At 39.1% G+C, this 27,714-nt stretch overlaps 2 protein-coding genes across 2 annotated transcripts; both read right to left on the reverse strand.

Annotated features, from left to right (window-relative positions):
* Nucleotides 1-2,187: 2,187 nt before the first annotated feature.
* On the reverse strand, nucleotides 2,188-5,524 carry LOC124162783 (jerky protein homolog-like). The gene is made up of 2 exons (XM_046539419.1): nucleotides 2,656-5,524; nucleotides 2,188-2,296 (listed from the first exon to the last, which is right to left on the reverse strand). The coding sequence occupies exon 1, from the start codon at nucleotides 4,367-4,369 to the stop codon at nucleotides 2,675-2,677; it is 1,695 nt and encodes a 564-aa protein (XP_046395375.1). The 5' UTR covers nucleotides 4,370-5,524; the 3' UTR covers nucleotides 2,188-2,296; nucleotides 2,656-2,674.
* Nucleotides 5,525-6,716: 1,192 nt separating this feature from the next.
* Nucleotides 6,717-17,003, reverse strand: LOC124162974 (ATP-dependent DNA helicase PIF2-like). Its single transcript, XM_046539754.1, has 2 exons — nucleotides 15,684-17,003; nucleotides 6,717-6,782 (listed from the first exon to the last, which is right to left on the reverse strand). Exons 1-2 carry the CDS (start codon nucleotides 17,001-17,003, stop codon nucleotides 6,717-6,719), a joined length of 1,386 nt encoding a protein of 461 aa, XP_046395710.1.
* Nucleotides 17,004-27,714: the final 10,711 nt, after the last annotated feature.

Below are 27,714 nucleotides of genomic sequence, written 5' to 3' on the forward strand. Positions count from 1 at the left end.
ATTCAATAAAACTACGTAAATGAGTACCAAAATTGCTTGTTAGAAAGACATTTTCTTTATTGAATCTACATAGGGTGGATCGGTGCACGTTTACGTGAATTTTTTTCAACAAATTTTCTTACGTTTTAGCTTAAGAAATTTTGGGCATTTTGGTCTAATAAAGCAGTTCATGAAATAAAAATTATACGCATTCAGTTGTTGGCTATTTGCGTTATTAGCTGTAAAAAAATGTTTTTAGGTCCAAGTCTGTTGCATACACTTGGCCCATTCAGGGGGAGGTTAACACAACCCCAGACCGACGCTTGACTGATGCTCAAAATCGTGCAAGAAAAGCCCTTATGAGGCAGCATTTGCATTAAATGACTTAAGGCGCGCCAGTTTTAGTATCTCTGTTTGGAAAAAAATGCACTGCGTAAACGTACTGCATGCGTAAACGCACCACGGTGAGCCCTACACATTCGGGTTTAATGTCTTGCGTCAAGCACCTTCTGATAAACAACAGTTTTTGTTTTGTTATCAGGCGCAAGATGAAGCGGATGAAGCTAAATAAATATAGTGAAGCAAAGCAGTGACGCAGCGAGGGGAGGTTTTGGGGGATAAACCCCAAGAGCTTAGAGAATTTTTTTATGAAAGATTTTGTTATTAATATTAGGGGGACGGATGACTAACAAACAAAACATATTTAACTATTCACACAGCCGCAAAACCCACTATTTTGAACCATTTATCTATTTTGTAAAATGTCTGAGGGAAGTGCTCCCACACTTCCCGCTTACCTTAGCGAATTTTCTATACCCTACAGACCCGTGGTATTAGCTGCGCCCAAAACCCTCTATCCTAGCTACGCACTTGAAGCGAAGGAAGAAATACAGAGGATGGTTTATCGACTCGTGAACATAACACGTTAAATTGACCATGAGAAAATCATGGGTTTTCATTAGCACATGATCACAAGCAACACAAAAACTGAAAGACTGACCATGCGAATTTTTAATTGTTATCACGAATGCAACACGAATTGTAAATCGAATACGTTTAAGCTCAAAAGGGCATATGAGTTGAGATCATGTAATCTACGGAATAAGGACTTCCTCACCTTTGAATTTTCCTTTGAGTGAAGTTGTGTGAATCACATTCATTACCAATTATTTAATCACCAAACACGTTCCGTTGGATAGTTATGGTTGGTTTAGGCTTCGAAAGATCATGAACACAGAAACTACATTTTTCTGTAAATCGTGCCTTGGTAAGCCAGGTACGTCCAAGGACTTAAAATATTCATAAGGATAGTTGGTGATTTCGTCTTCGTTTGTTACACATTTAAAATTACCTCGTTTTAGTCATCCACATCTTCGTTCTTGCTCGCTAAATCAACCATCTTTGATTTTTTGGTGATCAATCATATTCTGGAACTCTATGTTGATGAGCTCACCTTCCGCTGAAAATAATTTGCAATAATTCAAAGGAAATGAGTTAAATCTACTCGATTCCTCGACAGGAACACGGACATACCGTTTGTCAACAATTGCTTGGATATTTGTTTACAAACACGGTAGTGAAGTGTCAACTCGAGTTGGGCCACGGCTGGGCTTACAATTAGCTCGCATTAAATTTTTAAAATGTAATTTCAATTTAATTAATATTTTGAATATGTTTAGTAATTAAAATGTTATATTGTTACTAAATTCAGTTATTAAAGTGGTAAAAACAAAACAAATTATTTAATTTGTAGTTTTGACCGACTTATCAATTGTTGTGTTACTATAACTCCTAAAAGCATGTCCATAGGAAATAGGCGATTTTCTTTGTGAAATTATCCTTTTTTAATGGCCTATATGTTAACCCCGCCTGAGACGAATCCAAAGAACCAAATCTCATCGAAATCGGTGCAGCCGTTCTCGAGTTATAAGTGTTCTAACTAACACGATTTTCGACTTTCTTTTATATACAGTAGAAGATCGATAATCCGGAATGCGTGGGACCAGACCCTTTCCGGATTAAAGATATTTCCGGTAAATAGATCTGTTCCCTGGATGCAGGCAACACTGCAATACGGAAAATATTTTTTTCCGGAACGTGCATTGGCATCAACAGAAATGATGTATTGCTGAGTAAGGGATCAAGAAAAACTCAATAAAATTCATGATGAAAGGCGTGAGAATCTTGGATATTTATTGAATATATATTATGGTGAGAATCTTGGATATCTATTTGCCATCTGTGATTAAAAAAAGGTTCAAAACATTTGAAAATATTCTTCGTCCGTAAATCGCAGAGGTACTCTTGATAAGGCCAACTGTAAATGAAATAAATATGGCAAATAATATTTTTACAATCCGACTGGAATATCAACATTTTGCCTCTCCGTATTTTTCAACATGCAGCTATCGCAAATTCCATGTCGTTTTCACGACTACTAGCATACATTTATCGGTAATTATCAAATCCTCCGATCGGAGGTAATCCCACTTCGAGTACGTTACCGTAAATAACAATCGAATTTGAATGTTAATTCTTCAATTTAATATTAATAGTCGCAGCTAATCTTTTAAGGGCGGAAAACGCGAGTATTTTGGAAAATCTACTTGGCATTAACTTCATAAACAACGCGTTCCCTAGCGGCATGAATCCCGAAAAATTGAAAAAATTGCTTACCATTACGTCCATTGGATATTTATTTGCCATGGGTGGAGTGGCACGCAGTATCTGTGGCAGCAACATCCGCGCACTTGGTTGTTGGTGCGTTCTTCATGAGGTCGGTAAGTTTGACCTGTTTCCAGCGGCTGCGTCTCTCTTGTATTAAATTGTTTTTCAACCTATGCATGTGTAATACCTCCATATCGTTGGAAGAAGAGGGCCTCTGCTCCAAGTACTTTATGAGTTTTTCTGCATAAGTGATTGCGTCCGACGTAGTAATTTTCTCCTCATCAGAGCTGCAGTCACTGTCGGTCACGTCTTCATCAACTGTCGAACCCGTGACTGCATCCATTATCTCTCCATCGGTCAAGCTTTGGTACACTGGGGCATTATTGTCGCAGGCATTCCATTCTTTTAGATCTTCATCACTTATGTCGGCATCCAGCTCTTTCACAAAATTTATAAAATGAGAAACGGGATCATTCGACGGACCCTGGAAGCCATCAAATTCTGGTATGTCGTCAGTTTCCTCACAGCGGTTTTGAAAATCCGGCAGCAAATTACTCCAACATCTTTTCAAAACCTGGGGAGTAACCTTATCCCACGCTTCGGCAATACACCATACTGCATTTTTAAGGGTAAATTCCTTCTTAAATTCTTCATAGGAGAAAGCAGTGTCACGGTTGATGATATTTTTCATAACTTCACTTCGATAGTGACACTTAAGGCTATTTATTATCCCCTGATCAAGTGGCTGGATTAGAGCAGTACAGTTCGGCGGCAAAAAAGACACTATAACATTCTCCTCGACGAGAGTTTCTGCTGGAGGATGAGCAGGGCAGTTGTCCAACAACAATAAAATTTTTGCATTTTCAGGCAGTCCAAGAGCCTTGAAATTTTTTCGGACCTCTTTGACAAAGTTAGTATGAAACCATTCCTTAAATAATTCTTGCGTAATCCAAGCTCGCTTATTGGCTCTGTAAATCACAGGAAACTGGTGTATACCCTTAAATACGCGTGGTTTTGCACTTTTACCGATGACCATGAGCTTGCATTTATGGCTCCCGGCAGCATTGGAACAGGCTGCGATGGTGACCCTTTCCATTGATTCTTTCGCTCCGCTCGCAGTCTTTTCATCGCGGCAAACGAACGTATTTCGGGGAAGACAGCGCCAGAACAATCCAGTCTCGTCCATGTTGTAAATCTGATCCGGTGAAAGATTATGTTCATCCACCAACTTTGCCAGCTCATTGACGTAATCTTCCGCAGCATCGTGATCTGCTGACAGTTTTTCTCCGGTAACCTTCAGATATCGAATGCCATGGCGCTGTTTAAATTTTTGTAGCCACCCTGTCGTATATTCGCACGGTGACGTGATTTGTAATTCCTTGTGGAAATATTTAGCTTTTTCCATTATTATTCCTCCGGAAATTGGAACTCCTTCACTTCGTCGCTGCCGGAACCATTCGTATACCACCTTATCCACTTCATTGTTACTCGGCCCCCGTATATTTCTTCTTTTGGAAATTCCGGCCAACGAGTCAGACTCCGAAACGAACTGCAAAAGTTTTTCTCTCTGTCCCTTAATGTCATAAATGGTCGATTGCCCGACACCATACTCCTCACGAAGCTTTAACACACTAACACCTCGATCCAATTTTTTCAATAACTCCACTTTTTGTTGAAGGGAGAGAGTTTTCCTCTTTCTCTTGGATCCGATCGCTGCTTCCATGACCAATAGAGATGAAAATCAATCTATTGCAGGGTTATTCACTTAACGACACAAACTGCACAACGCTATCTGATGGCAAACGCCTTGTTACTGAAGCTGAAAAGAACTGACAACGAGACCCACGGAGTTACATTATGTTGCGAGAACTATTTCACGTGACCGACAAGGCGTGTCATTGGGACATTGTGAGTCATTTTTGACCTGCGGCGAATACAATGTCTTTGGGAGAAGGGTGGAGTGGTGCAGTCGACGTTTTCGACCAGTCCGCATGACTCATAGGGAGAGTCTTAGGGCCTCGCGGCGGGGGTCGCCCGCCCAACGACCAACTCGAGAATGCAATGCATGGTGGCCTTTCATTTTTCTCTTGGATTTAATTATCGCAATCTCAGGTTCAACCGCGGGTCATTAGGAAGGGTTAAATATGTTTTGAGAACATCTACTTGTGAAAAGGGATTGCCATATCCAATATTAAAACTACTAAAGGGCTCCCGCGATTGAAGCAACTGGTAATTTCGCTCGTAGATTTTCAAAAAAGGCAAATTTCTGATCGGAAAATAGTGCTTTCACCAGGGAATATGCCAGCTGAAAAAATGTGTTTTAAGCAATACGTTGATTCTCACTGCTGCAAAATGAGCGCATGCAGATTAAAGACGTCGATAGAATTCCTCTTCCTGACGGTCGGAGCTCATTGAGTGAAAAAGAAGGCAATCGTAAGAAAATAAGCAGTTATCATTCATGTTCCTTACAGTTTTATTTTAACTGCAAATCTCCTCGGATTAATTTGAAGTAATTTTGGGCGTGCGGCGCGCACAATGTAAACTTCAATCCACTTTCATCCCTCTACTGAAGTCCGGAAAGTTCGAGGAATATACATGGTACGTTGATTCCGTGAAATCTTTTGCGCGAAATCACTACATCTAGGGATCCCGGATCACGAAATGAAATATTTTACAGAAAATAACGGCAAATTAGTTGACTATATCTCTTGGGATTAGCGAGAAGACAGCCAGGCTCTGAGACGGCGATTTAACCACTTAGATAGCCATATTTTCGGCGATGCAACTTAAAAAATAGAAATTTTGAAAAACTCCGGGAAAACCTTCCGTTGTTTAGATCATTCCGTTAAATAGATTTCCGGATTATCGATCTTCTACTGTATATAGATAAAATTAGGTGATAAGCTCCAAAATTGAAGAATGTTGGCAGTATTACCTTGTTCCACTGGTATTCCGTGGCGTCACTAGGAATACGCTTTGGTGGGGGATCGAGGGGTCTGGGGGGTGACCCAACTTCCCCCAGCAAACGGGAAGTCCGGAAAAAGTTTAGGAAAATAACTCATCCCAATGTCTCCAATGACTTATTGTTATGACATTAATAAATGATCATTTACTTCAAGCATATGCAGTAATTATATGTCTAAACTAGACAACAGTTTTAAATGATTTTTTATTTCTCAGAGGCTTTTTTGGGGGATCTATCCCATCTCCACCCCATAGCTACGCCACTGCTGGGAACGATATTGCAAAATATCATAAATCACTTAACTCCTCACTCCTTCAATGCGACAGCCATAGTTAGAATTTATCATTTTTGAACCTGTTTCAGGGAATGACTTTTTCCTTTTTCTTCTATTGAATAACCATCTCCTTTTACTGAAAGACAATTATGAATCAGCATAGAGAGGTAGATGAATAATGCAAGCAAGATAAAACGAAGAAATAGCCGAAACAAATATTGCGGGGAACGAAAACGAGCACGCAAAATTCATTCACACCTCCAGGAAGTATTTTTAATTGAAAAAGCAAATACGGTAATTAAATTCCCTGGAAAACTCATTTACAAAGAGTAATTAATCTTCTTCGAACAGTCACGGTCCACGTGATTGAACCTTACAAAAGACCAAAATGTTTTCACCGCCATTTAAAATGATTTTACATTTAGAAGCAACATGAGATAGCAGTTGGAAACTGCTTCGTTAATCTAAATCCCTCCAAAAGCAACTGCTATTTAATATCTTGCATAGAAAAAATTTAAAATATATTCCACCATTGAGAAAAATCATGGAAGTCAGGGAAACTGTTGAAATCGTTTCCGAAATTAGAGTCGTTAATAATTAGATCCCAAATATAGGAATCAAATAATATAATTAATTGATTGTTTATGTACTTAACAAAAGTATCACAGAACGGATTTCATTTCATATGTATAAAGTCAGTGATCCGCATTTAAATGCTCCAACTGTTATCTAGACCAGGGGACAACCTCGTCCTAAATTAAAAATATATTCATGAGAAAATCATCCTCATTATTGCATTCGTAATAAATTACCCTTCCAATTCGTTATGGATTACACTAGGAAACAGCCATTTTGCTGCATTAGATCTGAGACTTGTTTCTGACTAACATTTGGCCCCTGCATAAGAAAATAAACTCAGTTTTTATCTATCACATCAACTTTTTAAGCTACACGATACTCTCTTTTTGTATGATATGCTATACAAAATTTGAGTAAGCAGCATTTTTATGGGAAATTTACCTTATATTCTACCAATACAGAATGGTTTAATTTATACAAGGGATGTATACAATTACTTCAAGTTGAAATTGCAATCAATCAAATGGACACTTTTTTTACCAAACGATAAATATAAATATTAAGGTAGATTTTATCTGGATTACTTAATCTGTAGAAATTTATCGGTGACAATCAATTTAAAATAGTGTTAGAGGGTGGGATTTTGTGTAAACGAGGGAGAGGAAGAAAAAGAATAGAATGTTTTCGATAGAATGAAAGGGAGGGTCTCATGGATGAAATATGGATGAAAAAAAACCCTGCTAACATTGTAAAAAGAATCCACGTCAACTACGTCAGAACCTAGTCAAAGAGCACCTGTACTCTGACCGTCCACATTTTGTTAAAGTTACATTACATAATGCCTGCCAATAACCAACGATGAATTTAACTTTCAGCAGTAATCAAGCGAGATTTATAGGTAAGCTATTTAACGGGATGGTCTACCGATGCATATGAATTGACAACAACATATCATTGTATGAAACCCGCTCAATACCGAGGCTCCCTATTGAGAAAATTTCGGACTATGTGCCTGCGACTCAATTTAATGTCACCTGCATAGCTAAACAACTATGAACCAGTTGCTGGACTCCTACGGTGTCATTCACCCAGCAACAGTCGCATGAATTCAATGTCAGCCAATTGGAGGATAATAATGCCTCCTGCGATAGTCGCTCAATCAAGCTGAGAGTGGTCACAATTACTCTAGAAATAGTGAAAAAACTTGACGTGATAGAAAAAAAACTAACAGCTTTGTAATCAGCTCAAAAATTGAAGTCAACAAAAATAATTAAAAATTGTTCCCCAGTGTTATAGAACTGATGAAATATATCCGTTTTAGAAGAAATTTGAATATAGAATTACATTACTTTTATAACAACGGTGAAATAGGCACTCATTTCCTTGGAGATATGATTAAAATTCAAATTACTTTGGAGGGAATCATGATAAAAGAGAAATCCCTGCTTAGCGATAAAATTATGTTCATCAATTTATTTACCCTATGTGAGAATAACGACGGTTTAGATATCAATAAATAAAGAGTACAAGGTGCATGAATATCGAACTGATGAAAAAATAATAAAGGATTCAAGTTCTCTGACTGATAATCACTCAATGGGTGCGAAGGAAAACATGTCAAATCACTATGGATTCTTTTTTCCCCGGAAGAGAACCAGTGAAAAATATTTTTAATTCTGGGAAATGTGATTTCATGGAATAAAAAAAAAATAATATTCTCTGTTTACTTTTACATCAAGGCATGTATCGGGAATCGATAAAGCGGAAATCTCTAGTTGCTGAAAAACCTATACGTCCTTGACTTCACTGACGAGCAGCAAATAGAGACGACGATGTGCTTGCCCAGTCAAAAGAGCCATTTCAAAGTGACACGAAAAATTCTTTGATGATAAACATACTTTAAAGTTATATCTCATTTCGGAGGAAATTGCTTCGTGGTAGGTGGAACAAATTTTCATAAATTAATGGACTCACTTTGAGTTCTACACTGAGAGGGTATCTTTCATATTATTATTCTTAATAAAAGGGCACCTAAGTAAATAAGTGTCTTTCGTAGCTTACTTAGTCTGCCTGAAAAATATTTCATCCATAAAATACCTTATATCTATTAATTTAATAAATTATAAAATTAAATCGGAACTTACTAACTCACCTTAATCACAAAAAACGCATTAAGTTATTATCATAATATAAAGAAAATTTCGATTCCCAGAAACTGGAATACCTGCCATATTCAGTGCCCCAAATTATCGAATATATCTCTCTTTACAATTTCAACGAATTTTTACTACCTGAATTTGTGTAATTATTTAAGGTGGAATAAAAATCATAATTAATTTATATTTTATCGAATAAAGTGTGCAACACACGTATACTCATATCGAATCATTCACATTAATCACAACTAGAAATACGTCTTAAATAACCGAACATAATTGACAAAAATTATATTTATCCTCTTTTATCGACCGTAAAATAAATGAGTGAAGATTGAATATGAATTTAGCAAATTTTAATGGAGGTCATCATGAAAATTCAGTCATATTCCAGTTATCTTAATTTATATTTCATTTTCCAATGATACAATCATTGTCTCTTACCCGTAGCCCCCTCCACAGGCAAAACAAATGACTTTTTACACAGTTTAGTGCATGGGGATAAAAATCCCGTCTTAAGTTAATTATTTTTTTTCGCTTTAAATTTATTTAATTGGTTTTCATATCAATTAAGGCATAAAAGGGTAGCGCCTGGTTTTGTGGGCGGACGCTGAAGATTTAAGGTAAAAATAGGGTAAGAAACAAAGAAGCTGTGGATCACTGTACGCTAAAAAAGGACCCAGTTGATCGGCCATATCATATTGCATGGTTATCAAGTGAGAAATATTCCGCAAAGCTTGAAGGATAAGGCCCCTAAGAAATGTTCAGAAATAAGTAATAACGAGTCGATTGGGTGCTTGAATTCTTCAAGCGGGTGTGTAAAGGGTAGAAGATATGGTGGTGTCAATTGTAGCCTAGTCCTGGGTCCATAAGTTGGTAAAAAGTTCGAAATTTTCACCACGTAATGTTAAAGCAATTCGACATATTTTATGAAAACGCATATTCGATATAAATCTAAAGGTAGTCCATTCTCTTCATTAATTTTTATTGGGAAGTAAGAGGAATACTAATATGCAAACACACTTCAAATTTCATTGGTCTAACTGAAATAGTTATGAAGATATGTCGTTTTGAATATTTTCTACAGTAATCGAATCGAACTTAAAAAAAGTAACATCTATTTTGAAAAATACGAAAATCTATTCATATTTTTATTAGGTTATACATTTCTATTCATTCTATTCATCGACTATCAATTAATTTCTCAACTATGCCCGTGGATGCTAAATTCTATGCGGTATGGCAATTCGTTATATTTTAAGGAAACGCAGATTCGATATATATCGAATTTGACGCAACATACAAAACATATTTCCCCTGTGCATAATGAGGAATACCAATATGTACCCATTTACCAAATTTCGTTCATCTACCTCAAATACTTATCATGTTATGTCAATATTGGTATAACTTACAATGGTTTAATCGAACTTTCGATTATAAACTGGCATCTGTACAGTAAATTGCTCATAGCTTTTGGTTATAATTTCATTCTATGGTCATCCACTATCAATTTCCTTCTCAACTATGCCCGTGGATGCTAAATTCTATGTGGTATAGCAATTCGATATATTTTAGGTAAAAGCAGATTCGATATATATCGAATGTGAGACTACATAGTAAACGTATTTCCCCTGTGCATTATGAGGAATACCAATATGCACCCATTTACCAAATATCATTCATCTACCTGAAATACGTATCATGTTATGTCAATATTCGTATTTATTGTAATAATCGAATCGAACTTACGATTATACTGACACCTGTACAGTAAAATGCTCATAGCTATTGATCAGAATTTAATTCTATGGTCGTACACTATCTATTTCCTTCTCAACTATGCCCGTGGATGTTAAATCCCATGTATTATAGCAATTCGATATATTTTAAGAAAACGCAGATTCGATATATATCGAATATGAGACTTCATAGTAAACATATTTACACAACACATTATGTGTAATACCAAGATGTATCAATACACCAAATTTCATTGGTCTAACAGTAATACTTATTAAGTTATGGCAATTTACGTATTTAGTAAAATAATCGAATCGAACTTTCAAATATACTGACATCTGCACAGTAAAATGCCCATAACTATTGATTAGAATTTCATTCTATGGTCGTACACTATCTATTTCCTTCTCTACTATGCCCGTGGATGTTAAATCCTATGTATTATAGCAATTCGATATATTTTAAGAAAACGCAGATTCGATATATATCGAATATGAGACTACATAGTAAACATATTTACACAACACAATATGTGTAATACCAAGATGTATCAATTCACTAAATTTCATTGGTCTAACAGTAATACTTATTAAGTTATGGCAATTTACGTATTTAGTAAAATAATCGAATCGAACTTTCGATTATACTGACACCTGCACAGTAAAATGCCCATTTCTATTGATTAGAATTTCAGTCTATGGTCGTACACTATCTACTACCTTCTCAACTATGTCCGTGGATGCTAAATTCTATGTGTTATAGCAATTCGATATATTTTAAGGAAAGGCAGATTCGATATATATCGAATGTGAGACTACATAGTAAACATATTTCCCCTGTGCATTATGAGGAATACCAATATGTACTCATTTACCAAATTTCATTCATCTACCTCAAATACTTATCAAGTTATGTCAACATTCGTATTTGTTATAATAATCGAATCGAACATTCTATTATTCTGACATCTGTACAGTAAAATGCTCATAGCTATTGATTATAATTTCATTCTATGGTCGTACACTATCTATTACCTTCTCAACTATGCCCGCGGATGTTAAATCCTAAGTATTATAGCAATTCGATATATTTTTGGAAAACGCAGATTCGATATATATCGAATGTGAGACTACATACAGTACGTATTTCCAGTGTACTTCATGGGAAATACCAAGATGTACTCATTTACCAAATTTCGTTGGTGTAACGAAAATACTTACCAAGTTATGCCAATTTACTTATTTGGTATAATAATCGAATCGAACTTTCGATTACACTGACACCTGTATGGTGAAATGCGCAACTTTAATGATTCAGAATTCTTTTTACGATCATCAACTATTTAATACCACCTCAACTTACCCCTTCGATGCTACATACTATGTGGTGTAGCAATTCGATACATTTTAAGAAAACGCAGAATCGATATATATCGAATATGAGACTACATACAAATTATATTTTTACAGTGAATTATGAGGAATACTATGATGTACCAAATAACCAAATTTTATCGGTCTATCAAAAATATTTAAGAAGTTATGCTACTTTACGTATTTGGTATAATAATCGTATCGAACTTTCGATTATGCTGACCCCGAAACTCTGAAATACGCAATTTCATTGGTTGGTATTTCATTTCTTGGTCTTTCACAATGTTAGGCCGGCACATCTGTCCCCATTTATGAATATTCCAAGTACTTATTAGCATTCGATAAAATACAATAAAACGTAGATTCGATATATATCGAAGGTGAGCCCACCAGCAGTAGTATGTTTAACATTGCTCCGTGAAGAATACCAAGATGTACCATTCCTGCAAATTTCATTGGTCTACCTGTAATACCAACCAAGTAGTGCAAATTCGCGTTTTTCAATGGCAGCATAGGTTGGGCGAACAGGCAATGGCGGCCCTTATATCAAACTCATATACCCATCCATGGTGCATGAGGCCTAAGATAATAATTTGAAAACAAAAGAGCAATGCATTTCGAAGAATAGACCGCGATGGTTGATTGGGTATCGTCCCATACTTATCGTATTTCTCCCGTCTACTGCCATGCTCCCTCCTATAAGGCGATGCGCGTTTTTCTTACCGAGTCCGACCTCAAGCCGTTTGGCGGGTAGGAATGGCGGCGATCGCCGGGAAGCCAAAAAAATAATTTGGGAAAATTTCAAAATGAAATAATTCATTAACTATTACAATACCTAATTAAAAAAGAAAACCCAAAGTCTAACGAATAGTTAGGCTTGTGCCAACAACTTCGCGAGCTAGATAGCTTAAGTTTCGTTCGCCAGCTCTCAAATCGAAATCACATAAGAACGCGTGTAAATCGATATCTCGAAATCGGTTCGACTCGGGAGCTTCTAACCCATGCCAAAAAAATCGGCCAAAAAACTAATGTTTCCCATTCGGATCTCGTCCGCGTGCGGCGATTTTAAGTGGGTCATATCGCGAATTTATTTTTTTTCCATAAGAGCCCATGTTAAAGTAGATCGATATATCTCGAAAAGTATCGCACTTTTTGGCATTTTCAGATTTTTTCTCCCGATGAATATTTTTTTAGTTTTACCACAAAAAATCTCAGCTCGATCGGCCCGGTAGTTTGGGCTGCTAATTATGGTCAATCACGCAATTTTAATGAATTTCCAGCTTTAAATATATAACGAGTATATAATGCTTGAATATATCAAGCGTGTGTGTACAGGGTATTTGGACATGGTAGTGTCATATGAAATCTAGTATTGATTCCATAAGCCATTCAAGTATTCTCATAAATAGTCACTGAAACGAATGGGAAAAAGTGAATGTTTATCGTACGACACGCTGAAAATGTTGAAAGGGTCCATTTTGTGGTAATTTATTTTGAATGGGGGTTCGGACACGCATATACTTATGGATATGTTTCAAATAGAACTATCTCATGCAAGAAATGGCAAATATAGTAAGACTTGAATACATAATATACCTTGCAGATTCTATGTATAACGATCTAATTCGGTTTTTTTAGACAGAAATTCTTTCGATTATAATCTGAGGTTTTAGGCGAAATGGATTCGGAAAAGGAACATAATGAAGAAGCATGAGCAATTTTCACAATTTTAAATATATTGGTACCAGCGAAACCGGTAGTACCAATAAATTAAAAATTGTTGAAATTGATCCTGCTTCTTCATTAGATATTCTTTCCGTTTACTGTGGTTTTCCATGCTGACCCGTGAGGTACCACAAACAGCTCGTTAGGAACCCGTTTCCAGCATTCAAACAAATTAATATGAATACCGTTGGCCGGTCCATCGCGCCAATGATTGCGGACCCTTTCTGTTTCACCAACAGGCAGGATCCCCAATCATTGACGCCCTACTGCCACCATGACTAAGACGCCTTCGAAACAGGCCCCATTACCCTAAAAATACTTTGCTGATTAACATTCATGATAAGATAGGTACCAACAATCAAATATTGCAACAGAATTCTTGACTCATCCACGTGATAACAAAACCCCACAGTCCTGTGTAAGAAATTATAATTTTTTTCCCTTGTTTATTACATGCATAAAATGATAATTATTCTTGTTCTGAATAAATATGTATTCCCCACCAGCAATGCGGAACCTCCACGCATTTCAGTTATTGTCAAAATCATATTACATGACTCGTACCGGGGATAAGTTAGTTGATATAATGTAAATAAAATAAATAACACCGTACTCCAAAGAACCTCCTCTTGGAGCACATGCATTAATGTATCATGCTAGGTGCTTCTTATTAAAGAGCCGACATACATAATATGGTGTACTAATATATTTTCTACACTACAACTATTAATTTTCTTTTCTACCGTTTTGAATTTATTTGTAGTGATGCTTTTTGTTTTCCCTAACATGCATAAATCACTATTTCTTCATAGTGTGTAACAAAAAATTGACCTCCAGTCATGCGGAACTTCCAAGTTTTCGAAGTTATACGGAAATAATGAAATAATGTAATGGAAAAACAAAGTAAATTTGATTAAACAACATGCAATGCTAAAAAATTTAAATATTATTTTTGTATTTTAGTTTTTTCATTTTTTTTTGGTTTTTGTATTTTTAAATTAAAACGACTACTGTTTCTACCTTCGAATTACGAAACTAATCCCCTCCGATTCCCTAGTCTTCAATCTTCTTGGATACCTCTCTCTCTCTCTGCGGTGGAAACAACCGTGGTGCCTTCCCCTACGCCGGAGACCAGCCGTTAACAGCGTCCTTATGGGTCTCCGTTTGATATAAAACGATTACGATGGAAGGCACGTAAGCATCAGTACTCGGCCTTCACATGTCCCTACTCTACAATCTTCTTGGTGACCAACTCTTTCGAGCGAGGATAAGGTCACCCTAAGCACCTCAAAAGCGTAGACATGGAAGGCATTCTCGTACTTGTCGTAGCAATCCTACACAACTCAGTGCAGCGCATGTTTATGGATCCGGATCGTGAATACGCAGGTGGATAGTCTTCTTTTTCTCGTACGAAATCTTCGAGGATGATGCGGGCGGAATGAGGGCACTCTTTCAATGTTCTTTCTTCAATTACAATTTTTTTTACGTCTTCTGCTCGTCGAGACCTTCCCAAGGCCATATACTATTTCCCATGGGAGAAAACAATACAACTTGGTCTTCGCCAGGAATGAAAAAATTTTCATAGGCATTCATTTGCTGCGACGCCTTCATTGGACACCGTTTCCCGATTAATTGAATTCTATATTATTCCTGTGCATAGCATTTTTAAACCGTGAATTACGCGAGGAAATGGTCACCGTTACCATAAAATGTTAGCGTCGTTGTAGTGTTTCTATTCGAGTGAACGTTTCCAAAAATTACATGTTTTTCCCGGGCAAACGTAACTATCGTGTTCATGTGTCTAATAGTTCTTTCATAACGATATTCATTGTGTGGGCCATGGCATTACTTACTCTGTTTTCGGTTACTAAGACTTTAACGTCGTTCTCTGATCTAACGCGGCCTAGAGCAACGTACAACTGACCGTGAGAAAATACATCGCTCCGCAAATCGACGCCTACTTTTTCCAGGGTCTGGCCTTGAGACTTATTTATAGTGACTCCGTATGCCACTTTCAAAGGAAATTGTTTACGGATCATTTCTATCCCTGAATTTGAAACGGCAAATTTAAAAGGTATTCTAGGGATCATTACCGTGTCTGTCGCATTCGGAATTCTAGCTTCAATGAATCGTCGGGATATTTTCTCTACGATAACTTTCGTCCCGTTAACTAAACGATCTTCGAAGCTGATGTTTCTAATCAATATGGCCACGCAGCCAACCTTCAACTCTAAAATGTGATCAGGGACACCCGAGTGACTTATAGCGTTGAGAACGTCCGTATGTATTAATGTGTTATCCACCGCCCCCGCGCACGGTGGTGTGCTATCGGCGCTGCACAGGCGAACAATTTCTCCCGGTATCATGTCCAATACGAATCTATTTATTTCCGAGATGTTATGATTAGTCCCCGACAGAATGGCGCGGTTACAGCATAGGGCTGGATTACTTAAAACATCAGCGGGATACACGAAATCTATAAGCTCCTGCAATGATGTTGTGAATGAAATACTACCGAGAGGAATAGTTTGATATTCCCCCATCGCTACGGTTGGGACTCTATCTTCCCCGACAGCAAGAACGAACTTCGAGTACGCACGATCGTCTCGAGAGCGAAGAATGGAACGGAGTTTTTTCTTAATAATTATAGGCCATAATACGGATGACTTAAGGGAAGCGTCGATTATGTCGGCCTTGGACCCATCTGGAATAATAGGCGGTATTTGTCTGAAATCGCCGGCTAGCACTATAACTTTCCCCCCGAACGCCGCTTCCACCTGACAAATATCCCTCAATGATCGGTCGAGAATGTTTATTGTGTTTTTATGTGACATGGGCGCCTCATCCCAAATGATTAGCGAAGCCCTACGTATAAGATCGGCCCTCTGGCTCCCTCCGGTAATGCCGCACGGTGCATTCGGGTCGTCTGTGTCTAGCGGTAATTGAAACATTGAATGCGCGGTGATACCCCCTTGGTGATTCAAAGCAGCTATTCCCGTTGAGGCTGTACATAACACGATGGCGCCCTCTGCACGCATCCTAGCCGTCAGATGATTTAAAACCACGGTTTTCCCCGTCCCGCTTGGCCCGTCAATAAAAAATACTCTATCCCTCATCTGAACATTCCTAGCGGCGGTGATTACGGCGTCGACAACGCTAAGCTGTTCCTCGGTCAGCTTGGGACGCCACTCCTCAACTGCCCTGGCGGCGTCCTCGGGATTCCATCGTACCTCTTCTCGACCGACTTCCGTAGTTACGTCTTCGACCTCAGGAAGACCCATGTCCCTCAAACATCTTCCGTGAGGACGAAGCATGTGATCTATATCGCATAGGGCGTGATGATAGGCCGCTCTTTCGTCTAAACGTCCCGCGTAGTCCTCGCTCAGGGGGCCCTTAAATCTTTCCCAAAGGACGGCTGCGGGAGCACCAAACATAATTACGGCGAAGAAGAGTTGTCGCAGGGCTCTTCCCGTCTTAAAATTCGCAGCCTCTTCTAGCGCGTGTCCGTATTCGTCCAGTTCGTCGAGCAACCCTCTTGCCATTGCCGCTTCTTGAAAGGATCCGTAGGTAACGGCGTCTACGGTGCGCAACTCCTCGTAACTCCTACACGGGAATCGCGCCAGGAGCATTCTCAGAAAAAACAATTCCCCCAGCGTGGGGGAGAGCCACCGAAGTCGAGCTACGCTACTTCCACGCTGTCGTTTGCTGATGAAATGATTTCCATCGTCGAAAGGAATGCTCCCTGGCTTAGCGGCCGTGTCCACTACGTACTGTTCGTAAAAATCGATCAACGTCAACGGCGTAAATTCTGGATCTTCCGGCCTATTCAAATACAACGTCAACTTGGATTTGCTCCTCTGAAGCGCCTCCCTTTCCTGTCCTGGTTGGAATATAACGTTATCCTGCTGAGGGAGATGGATTGGTAAATTTAACACGGTCGGTTCCCGGCAACTGACGTCATATTCTAATATACGCCATAAGGCCTCGCAGGCACTGATGTATCGGAGGTTGGCGTAGTTTTCAACTTCGTCCATCGTCTGGTCCTCTACGATCGCTACTCTCGCGCGGTCTGGTCCCTTGTTAATATATTTAAACAAATACTTGACTACTCTTTGACTCGTGGCCACTTCGAGGTTACAGTGGCATTCCATGAGGAGGAGAACTGCAGGATTGTAAGGTACGATCCACTCATCCGTGACGACCCGGTTCCTTCCCATCTCGACGGTCCTATCGCAAGGTCTACGGTAAAGAATGAACCCTCTCCGGTCGGCGTGAGTGACTTCGTTTGCCGACCGTGGGTACCGCTTCGAACATTTCCCGGTTTCCCTGTCCATGCACGGTGCATTCGGTTTATTAATGCCACATGGTCCGTGTACCATGTGCTGAAGGACCAACGTGTGAAGTCGGCCATTCGCCTCCTCTCTCGGTGGAATGGTGGCCCTAACGAAAGAATCTATCTCAGCTGATTGCGTCGGGCCACCTCCAGCTACCCGAAAAGCGATGTGTGCGTGGGGAAGGCCACGCTTCTGAAACTCTATCACGTAAAGAATGTAAATTAGCTCCCCGAAAATAACGCCGTTCCTGATGCCATTGAGGAGTTTACGAAGCTTTTCCTGAAACACTCTCACGCATAAATCTGGCCTATCGACGGCATCCTCACCCGGGTTTAAGCTAGATCTAATCTCGACCCAGGACGGATTACAGGTAACGGTAAGAAAAAAACTGGGTTTCCCTTTCCTCGAAACCAGCGCCATTGCATCAAGATAACGTAGTTGCATGTAACGCGGACTATTCGTGAATGTCGACGGCAGGTACACCTTCCCTGGCACAATGTCTCCCTCAGCGGCAATTGACTCGTCCAGCTCCTGTCTCGAGGCGATTCTCAAAATGTTACGCTGATTAAACTTAACGTATTGCAGACGCGCCTCTTCTGCGCGGCACCACATGTCTACGAAATATTCCTGAGAAAGCCGACGCAAAAATGTGAATCTTGGCTCTGAGAGGAGAAGTTTTCTATAATATTTAACCTGAGTAATTTTATTACCCGTACGATCGCGCAGGGCAGGTGACCATCCCGATGACGCATGCGGGAATATAAGAGGATACTGCAACGCCTCGTACGTCTCACTCAAATAATGTACCTGATGGGGTTTCGCCTCTCCTTTTTTCCATATAACGACCTGGTGCGGATGATACTCGAAATTTGTGCTCAAGATTCCAGCTATCTCATTCGTCGCGGGTGCATCTCCAATTATCGGTCCATCGGTCCTCCTTGAGGTTTGTTTAAATACCAAGTGCGCCGACTCGGAGACATGATCATTGAGGTTTCGCAAATCTCCAATTAGGCGGTTGACCTGACCTAAATACTCCATGACGTCAGTGACCATGTCCTGCCTCAATTCTATCTCCCTCGCTAACCTGAGTCGCTCCTGCGGGTCCTCTACGTATAGCGCCATATTATTTTTCTCCCCTTTCCAGCTCAAATCGAATACGCGGTGGTAAATCCTGCCCTGAATCTTTACAAAGGCAACACCTGCGTCGGGATTTTGAAATTTACCACTAACCCCCAAAGCGGAAAAAGCAAAAAAGTTGTTGAAAGCCCGCGCGTTTTTTAGAAAATAGTTGTCGGAATAAAAGGGAGCCTCAAGACGCGGTAAAGCATTCACTACGTAATCTCCATTCCCACAGCACCATCGCGTCCTTTTAGATTCCTCAACGAAGAGCGCGGCCCTACAGGACGGACAACGGAAAATCATTTCTGACCTTAAGGACTCAACTTGCAGTCCGAGGGATGGTATATGCTCTAGAGCTTCGCCAGGAAGATTTCCTAGGCACAATACGCGTGACAACGCTGGACCGGCATACCCCCGAATGAATTTACGGACACGGGTGTTTACATCTCTTTGGTAACGGTTGACGGCTTCCCGGTTTATATCGGGGTGAGCTACATTGTATTGCAAAGAGGCTTGAGTGCGAGCCTCAGGGTTTGCCTCTACGTAACGCTGCTCGGCCTGTCTATGAACCTCCGGATTGGCCGCCTGATAGCGCTGCGAGGCAGCCCTATGAATTTCCGGATGGACGGAACTATATCGTCTAACAGCTTCTCGATGTGGATCTGGGTTTTTAGACGCATACTTCTTAGATGCTATATTAATTTGTTGTGATCGAGTAAGGCTGGATGTTTTCGGCCTCCCTCTCTTCCTTTTACACGGCCTACCTCGCTTTTTTGGAGTCACACCTTAATGAAAGAAATTTTTAAAAATAATTACTATATGCTTAATTCATTTGGGAATTTAGAATGCAATAAAATAAAAAAAGGGATATAGGATTATCTTAGAAATAAATATGCTTAAAAACAAATATGAAAATGTTTAAGATTTGCAGTATTTTTTAGTCAAAAATGAAATAGTTAATGTCAAATTAAAAGAAATGAAATATTAATATTAACAATATTAAATAAAAGATAGGAAACATTACCTGACGTCAAGCGCTCAGAATCAGCGTTGGAAGAGCCGTCAGAATCTGACGAAGAGGAATCATGGGACCGGATAGCCCGTATTGGTCTAATACCTGATTTGAAGAAACAGTGAACGATCCGAAGAATAAGCTAGTAATGTTACTAATGATGATAATAGATGAATGTTATATTTTTAATTTATAACTAATAACCACAAAAAATTACGCGATATTCGAGATAAGGTAAGAAAGTTAAATTGACATTAAAATTTGCAGTGGTTAAAATAGCGTTAAACCTCAAAAATAGATGGTATATGTATAGAAATTCTCAAATACCGCGACAATGACTCCTAATCATTGATCAGTGAGACAATTTGTATAATCTTGGATCGTAAGGGTAATGATTAACACATCTCGTGGAAAATCATAGAAAAATCACTTCTAACATCCCACTGAAAATTAATACAATATGACCTTTTCGCTCCGTGCAATGACGTAAAGAATAGTAACATACATTAAAAATGAGTAACATAAGTAAATAAAAATTTACTCCGAATATTACCAAAAGTTTTCATGGTTACAACACCCAAATATTATCATTGCTTCAAAAACAGAATATTACGCGCTAACAATGCTTATAGTTATAAGCTTCCGCCACTACAAAATTGACAGGTGTCGCCCATTGAGTCGCCTGGTGTAGCCGGTTATCGCCGGGTAGGTACTCTCTCGGTACGAAATAAATAACTGCGTACCGTTAAGAAAAGCAGAATAATATTCACAAAAATGATAACCTGTGAAGAAAAACTAATCATAACATTTTTCATCATTACTTTTCCATAAGAGTATAATGGTTAAATATTGTTGTCGCGTAAGGAAAAACGATATTATGCGTAAACATTACTCATAGGGTCGCACCATTATAGAAAGAAACAGATACTCTTTTTTCCTCATATTCAGAAATGCTATTTCGTCGAAGTGATTAACAACTTTTTCGCGGAGACATATTTTCGCGAGAAATATAATCGCTATTTCGTAACTGTACAAAATGGAAAGATAACCTGAAAATGGGAATCATCGACAAAAGCTTTGGGTAACATTGTTCTGCTATCCTCAAGTAAGAGATTGACCAATATTAATAATGGCGATAAAAGAACTATTTATTCGCGATAAAATTTAAGAACATTTGCCCCTGGTCAGACTCGTGGCCGAAAGGTTTTCAGGCTGTTTTTATAATTATTAAAAATTAAATAAATAAATGCAGTGCTAACCTCAGCACTTCCGTGCCCCGTGTGGAACGGTCTTTCAACCTTAGCACACACAGCTGCCATAATCGTGGCCGTAAGCTATGAATCTACGGACTTCCCCTACACCACCACCCTCCTTCTCCTCTCCCCTATTTCCCCCCTCCTTGTTTGTTGTCGCCGAGCAGAAAGCTGCAGGGCCCACCGAAGATTCCCCCTCCACCTTCCCTAAGCACCTCGACCCCTCGCTTCATCACTCCTTCCCAGAACATATAAGGTTTTCGCGCACCCTGAATACCACACACGTAAACAATACTAACACCAAAAATCACCGTTCGACATCCGTCGGCTGTTTGCAACGGTATACTAAACTCCTTGAGATATCCCTTCTAACAGCGAATAAAAGTGGGGTAAGAAAGCAATGGAAGCAATAATAATGACGGCAATTGGAAAACTTGCAAATTCAGCTATCGGGAAGAAGTGGAGGTTCCTATAAGCATTTTATAACACCGGAGATTATGGTACGGATAACATTAATAAAGGCAATCGTAGATCCTGAAATATTCGGGAATTATTTGAAAGGATGTAATTAATAATTACTGCGCATACGTAAGAAGGGCCTACACGTTTCCACTACAGCATTTAAGTTGAAAACATTTCAACTTCAGGAAAACTTATTCCGTTGCAAATAATCTCTGTAACACTTCGTATTCACCGGTTCATATACTTAATATATAAATGGTAACATATCGCGAAAAACATTCTTGGTATGAAGTATACTATGAAGGACTGAACACGAAATACGTACCGTTAAACAAATGAAGACGTAACAGACTTTTCAATAAAACGCCGCACCCGTACAATGAATCGATACGTAACTGTATGCATTTAATATAAACACACGATAAAGTAAAATCACTTGATAAATAATTATCCATGCACTAACATGTACAATGGCACCAAACTAAAAATGAAACGCAAGCGATGTAGATGAAGTCACATGGCTTGGTAGTGAAGACATAATTAGCAATATTTCATTCACATGAAACATAATTTGCGATTCACCACGCCGAAGAAAACAATACGCCACATCTATATCGCGTGAAAGTCATATGACGACTCCCCTTGCTGGACAACATTAATTTACCGTTACAACGACAATGGAATTCATGAGCAGTTGTTAACCCGTCGCAAACGCAGAAGTTTCAAACATGTTCATTGAAACCGCTATGTAAATCATTCTCCATGCGGTCACTTGTACTAAGGATTCACACGAAAGGATTGTACACTTGTACTAAGGATTCCCCTTCCCCAATCTGTCTTCAGTGACGGTACCCTAACCTAGTCGGTAGCAACAACATAAGGTAGTCAATACTATGAATGGGCCAAGGCAATCCAGTGGGGAAGTTATTTCGACCCATTGCGAACCATGAAGTAATTCTTAAATAAATTATATTAATATTTTAATCGGAAAGAAGACCAACCTATACATTAACTTGTGTTCATTGCAATTCTGAAAGAGATAGCGATTGCACAAAGAAATCATAGGGGAAGAGTAATACCTGAAAGGGGAGGTATTCCTTAATGTCAAACAATTTGAATATTATTGTATACGGTAAAATGCATCCGGAAAGATAATGTAAAAGCCTACAATGTTAGTGCTTAATGCTACACGCACACCAATCATAACGTGTTGTAATGTGTAATACCTAATTAAATCGGAAAAGATCGTTTAAAATATACAACATTTATCCACGAGGACAATTTCATTGAGTATGGAAACGGAAAGTAATGAATACGTGTTAAGGTATGAATCACGGATCGACACAATTGAAACGTATCTCAATTTAGCAACTTGTTGAAACGTCTTAGCTGTTACGTATAGTGGTTAATTTATATTTTATTGTCAGATGTTATATTTATTATCAGATGCTATGTTGGGCCTCGGCGTATAAAGCATATTTGTTGCAAAATCAGAAAGAATGAGGTTTTACAGTGAAATCCCTCGAAAAGGAATGCGTGCCACTGACACTTACTTAGAATCATGTAATACTTGATGGATATTTCTGTTTTTCGAATTTTTTAAGATTTACCTCCACACAGACGGGCGGCTTACGCTGGGTGGGTGGCGCCGAACACTATATGATGGTATTACACAACTTAAATATATCTTCTAATGCATGCATTATGACTTTCTCAAAAAATAAATAGGCATTCGTTATTTTTTCTGGATAATTATACTACAATGACATGTGATACAATGGTGGTCTGAAAAACACTTAGGCATTTATAAGTCGCCAAATCCAGTTTTACACGAATGAATGGATGTTTTCTCACTTAAAGATAATTACATGACCATTATGCTTTGGGGGGGATATCTTTAATCAAAGTATTTCGTAGAATAATTAATTAATGAATCAATAATTAAGGGAAGCAAATGGATATGAGGAAAAAAAACAATTATTCCTCATCCGTAGTTTCTTCACTGTCTTTGTACACGGGTGCCGAGTCTACGTTTGGGGATGAGAGCAGTCGTAGCACCAAAGGATAGCACAGGTTTTTTTACAGAAAGAATTTCTTCTTAGGGAGGATAAAGACTTGCTGCCATTAGAGATGTGGCCCCTTTCCTGATGGACATAGTATACTGATGTTTAGTCAACTTTGCCTCAATCATTAAGCCTAATGCCTCGTCTGCATTGTGGGGAAGAACTACCAAGGTGTCAGATCTATGGATATTCCACGCTTGCCTTATATTTCTGGCTCTACTGGGACTACCATGAATTGCGTAATCTACCAAATGAGCTGCATCGCTTTGTTTGTTTGCCCGAAGACTTGCGTTTGTCGCATGAACCAGCTCTTCAGTTGTTTTTGTGTCGAGAAATTCCGTGGTTCTCCTCCTTGATCGCTCGCACGACGTTTCAAAATTCTTACACGGACGATTGAATGGACTACACAGCTAAATAAAATCAATCTTTTGATAGGTAATACTCTCATTTACGTAAATACTAAAATATATCCCATCGATAACATTGAACTTACCCGAGGTAGAGGGTTTAGAAGTTTTGGAACTCGTTATTTGGGGCTCGATTTATTCCCGCCAAAAAATCAATATCCGAATTAAGCCAAAGACATTTGTTCTGCAAAAACGCGTTTATTGTTCTACGGGTCTCTTCCCATCTCAGTGTCGCCCGAGTAATGAAAGAAAACAGCCAGTTTTGAATTCTTAGCTTCCTGTCATCTTTCACGTCCGACCTTCCTTGTGACCTTAGAATAAGACACAAAAATGAATTGATACGCAAGCTATGGGTTAATGAATCAATTTAGTACGTTGCACTTCGGCATTAAATCACTTCCACCTACCTTAAAATGTACTCATATAGATGCTTGAAACGAACGCTGTCCTTCTCAGCCCACTTCTCTCGTAAATTGAAAAAATATTCCTTCACGAGTGCCATATCCGAAGACTGGTTCACAGAAAATAAGTATTCAATTTTCACTGAACAATTAGAGGAATCTTAAAAATAGCTGGAGATGTCGCACACAGGGTGAAGCCTAGTGGCAGCCGATTTGTTAGTTTAAGCCGTGTCAAATAGGCTATATTGCTGCTAATATGGTGACTGAATCATTTAGTGTTAAGGCATGGATAAAATTGTTGCTGATAATGCTAATAAATGAACCAATTGCGTCTGATGGAGAGACTCAAAACGGAGGATTATATCAGCGAAAGCGACTTGCCGAGAGATAGCGCGCCATGGCGTTACGATAGCCAGGCATCTCTGTAACACATTTCGGCTTATAAATTAAAAAAAGGCAACTAAAGGCAGATAATTCTTTCTAAATTGCTTCAAGGATAGTAGTCAAAATTGCTTCATGTAAAGGGGTGAATTGATAGACGTCATTGATGAAAGCGAGATGGCAAAATAACCCCCGTTCTAATTTCGTTCATGCATTCGCTCAATTGCACGCCATTTTAAAAATTAAATAAATAAATGCAGTTCTAACCATAGCACTTCCGTGCCCCGTGTGGAACGGTCTTTTAACCTTAGCACACAAAGCTGCCAGAATCCTGGCCGTAAGCTATGAATCTACGGACTTCCCCTACACCACCACCCTCCTTCTCCTCTCCCCTATTTCCCCCCTCCTTGTTTGTTGTCGCCGAGCAGAAAGCTGCAGGGCCCACCGAAGATTCCCCCTCCACCTTCCCTAAGCACCTCGACCCCTCGCTTCATCACTCCTTCCCAGAACATATAAGGTTTTCGCGCACCCTGAATACCACACACGTAAACAATACTAACACCAAAAATCACCGTTCGACATCCGTCGGCTGTTTGCAACGGTATACTAAACTCCTTGAGATATCCCTTCTAACAGCGAATAAAAGTGGGGTAAGAAAGCAATGGAAGCAATAATAATGACGGCAATTGGAAAACTTGCAAATTCAGCTATCGGGAAGAAGTGGAGGTTCCTATAAGCATTTTATAACACCGGAGATTATGGTACGGATAACATTAATAAAGGCAATCGTAGATCCTGAAATATTCGGGAATTATTTGAAAGGATGTAATTAATAATTACTGCGCATACGTAAGAAGGGCCTACACGTTTCCACTACAGCATTTAAGTTGAAAACATTTCAACTTCAGGAAAACTTATTCCGTTGCAAATAATCTCTGTAACACTTCGTATTCACCGGTTCATATACTTAATATATAAATGGTAACATATCGCGAAAAACATTCTTGGTATGAAGTATACTATGAAGGACTGAACACGAAATACGTACCGTTAAACAAATGAAGACGTAACAGACTTTTCAATAAAACGCCGCACCCGTACAATGAATCGATACGTAACTGTATGCATTTAATATAAACACACGATAAAGTAAAATCACTTGATAAATAATTATCCATGCACTAACATGTACAATGGCACCAAACTAAAAATGAAACGCAAGCGATGTAGATGAAGTCACATGGCTTGGTAGTGAAGACATAATTAGCAATATTTCATTCACATGAAACATAATTTGCGATTCACCACGCCGAAGAAAACAATACGCCACAACTATATCGCGTGAAAGTCATATGACGACTCCCCTTGCTGGACAACATTAATTTACCGTTACAACGACAATGGAATTCATGAGCAGTTGTTAACCCGTCGCAAACGCAGAAGTTTCAAACATGTTCATTGAAACCGCTATGTAAATCATTCTCCATGCGGTCACTTGTACTAAGGATTCACACGAAAATTGAAAGGCAAGCAATGTATATAGAGTAACATAGAGAAATCAAGAGAGCTTTGTAGAGAAATTATAAATAGCTGTATCTAATTCACGTGAAACATACTAAATTTGAGATTCACTATGTCGAATAAAATAATACGCCACAACTATGCCGTCTAAAAGCCATATGACGAAAGCCATATTACACAACATTACCGTTACAACAAAATGAAAATCATTAGCAGTTGTTAACCCGTCGCAAACACAAGAGTTTCAATCATTAAATAACTTGGTAAACATCCTCCTTCGACGCTCCTACCCACACTGGACATACTGCTGTCTGTACGCGCCATAGAAATACCCTCGAAACACTGGCTAATACCAACAATAAACATAGCGAAAACACTGACAAAGAAATTGTAACAGAAAAATTACACAAAGAAAGCAAGACATACCACTTGTTCCCGGCCGTGGAGAAGACATGATGTATTTCTTACAGGGACCTCGAATAACAAAATGGATTCCGTTTGTGGAAAACACTGATTGTTGAATAAATTGACGACAATTCACAAATTCTCAGGGGGTGAAAGAAGGTATTAGTCAAGAAGATGAATAGCACTAAACTATTGATCAAGCACTGTGAATCAACTGCCACAGAGCAAAAATAATCGCAGAGAATTTCCAGCACGACCGTCCACTCTGAAAATCTAAGCAGTTATAATGACCACATGTTCAAACAGGTAGCCGGAAGAAGATCCACGCGTCCGTTACGAAAGCATTCAAAATCTGGCCCCCTCCTTCGCACGCAAAGAACCCTGGGCCTTCTCCTACTACCACTTTCGCCCTCCACCTTAATTCCCCCTCCCCCCCGCTAATTCCCCTCACCCACAATCGTCGCCATGCGGCACGGCGCGCGAGACGGGCCTCTCTCCCTTCCACCTTGTAACGTCTTTGTCACCCTCTTCCCCCCCGCACTGTTAACCAATCATCGCTCTTTTTCTCGCCTCCCCTTTCATAATGTCGCCGCGTCTTGGAGCAAACTGAGCGGCACACACTTTTTCCTCTTCCCCAATCTGTCTTCAGTGACGGTACCCTAACCTAGTCGGTAGCAACAACATAAGGTAGTCAATACTATGAATGCGCCAATGGCAATCCAGTGGGGAAGTTATTTCGACCCATTGCGAACCATGAAGTAATTCTTAAATAAATTATATTAATATTTTAATTGGAAAGAAGACCAACCTACACATAAACTTGTTACGTATAGTGGATAAATTTATATTTTATTGTCAGATGTTATATTTATTATTAGATGTTATGTTGGGCTTC

Source organism: Ischnura elegans, chromosome 7 (genome assembly GCF_921293095.1).
Source record: "Ischnura elegans chromosome 7, ioIscEleg1.1, whole genome shotgun sequence".
Lineage (NCBI taxonomy): Eukaryota > Metazoa > Arthropoda > Insecta > Odonata > Coenagrionidae > Ischnura > Ischnura elegans.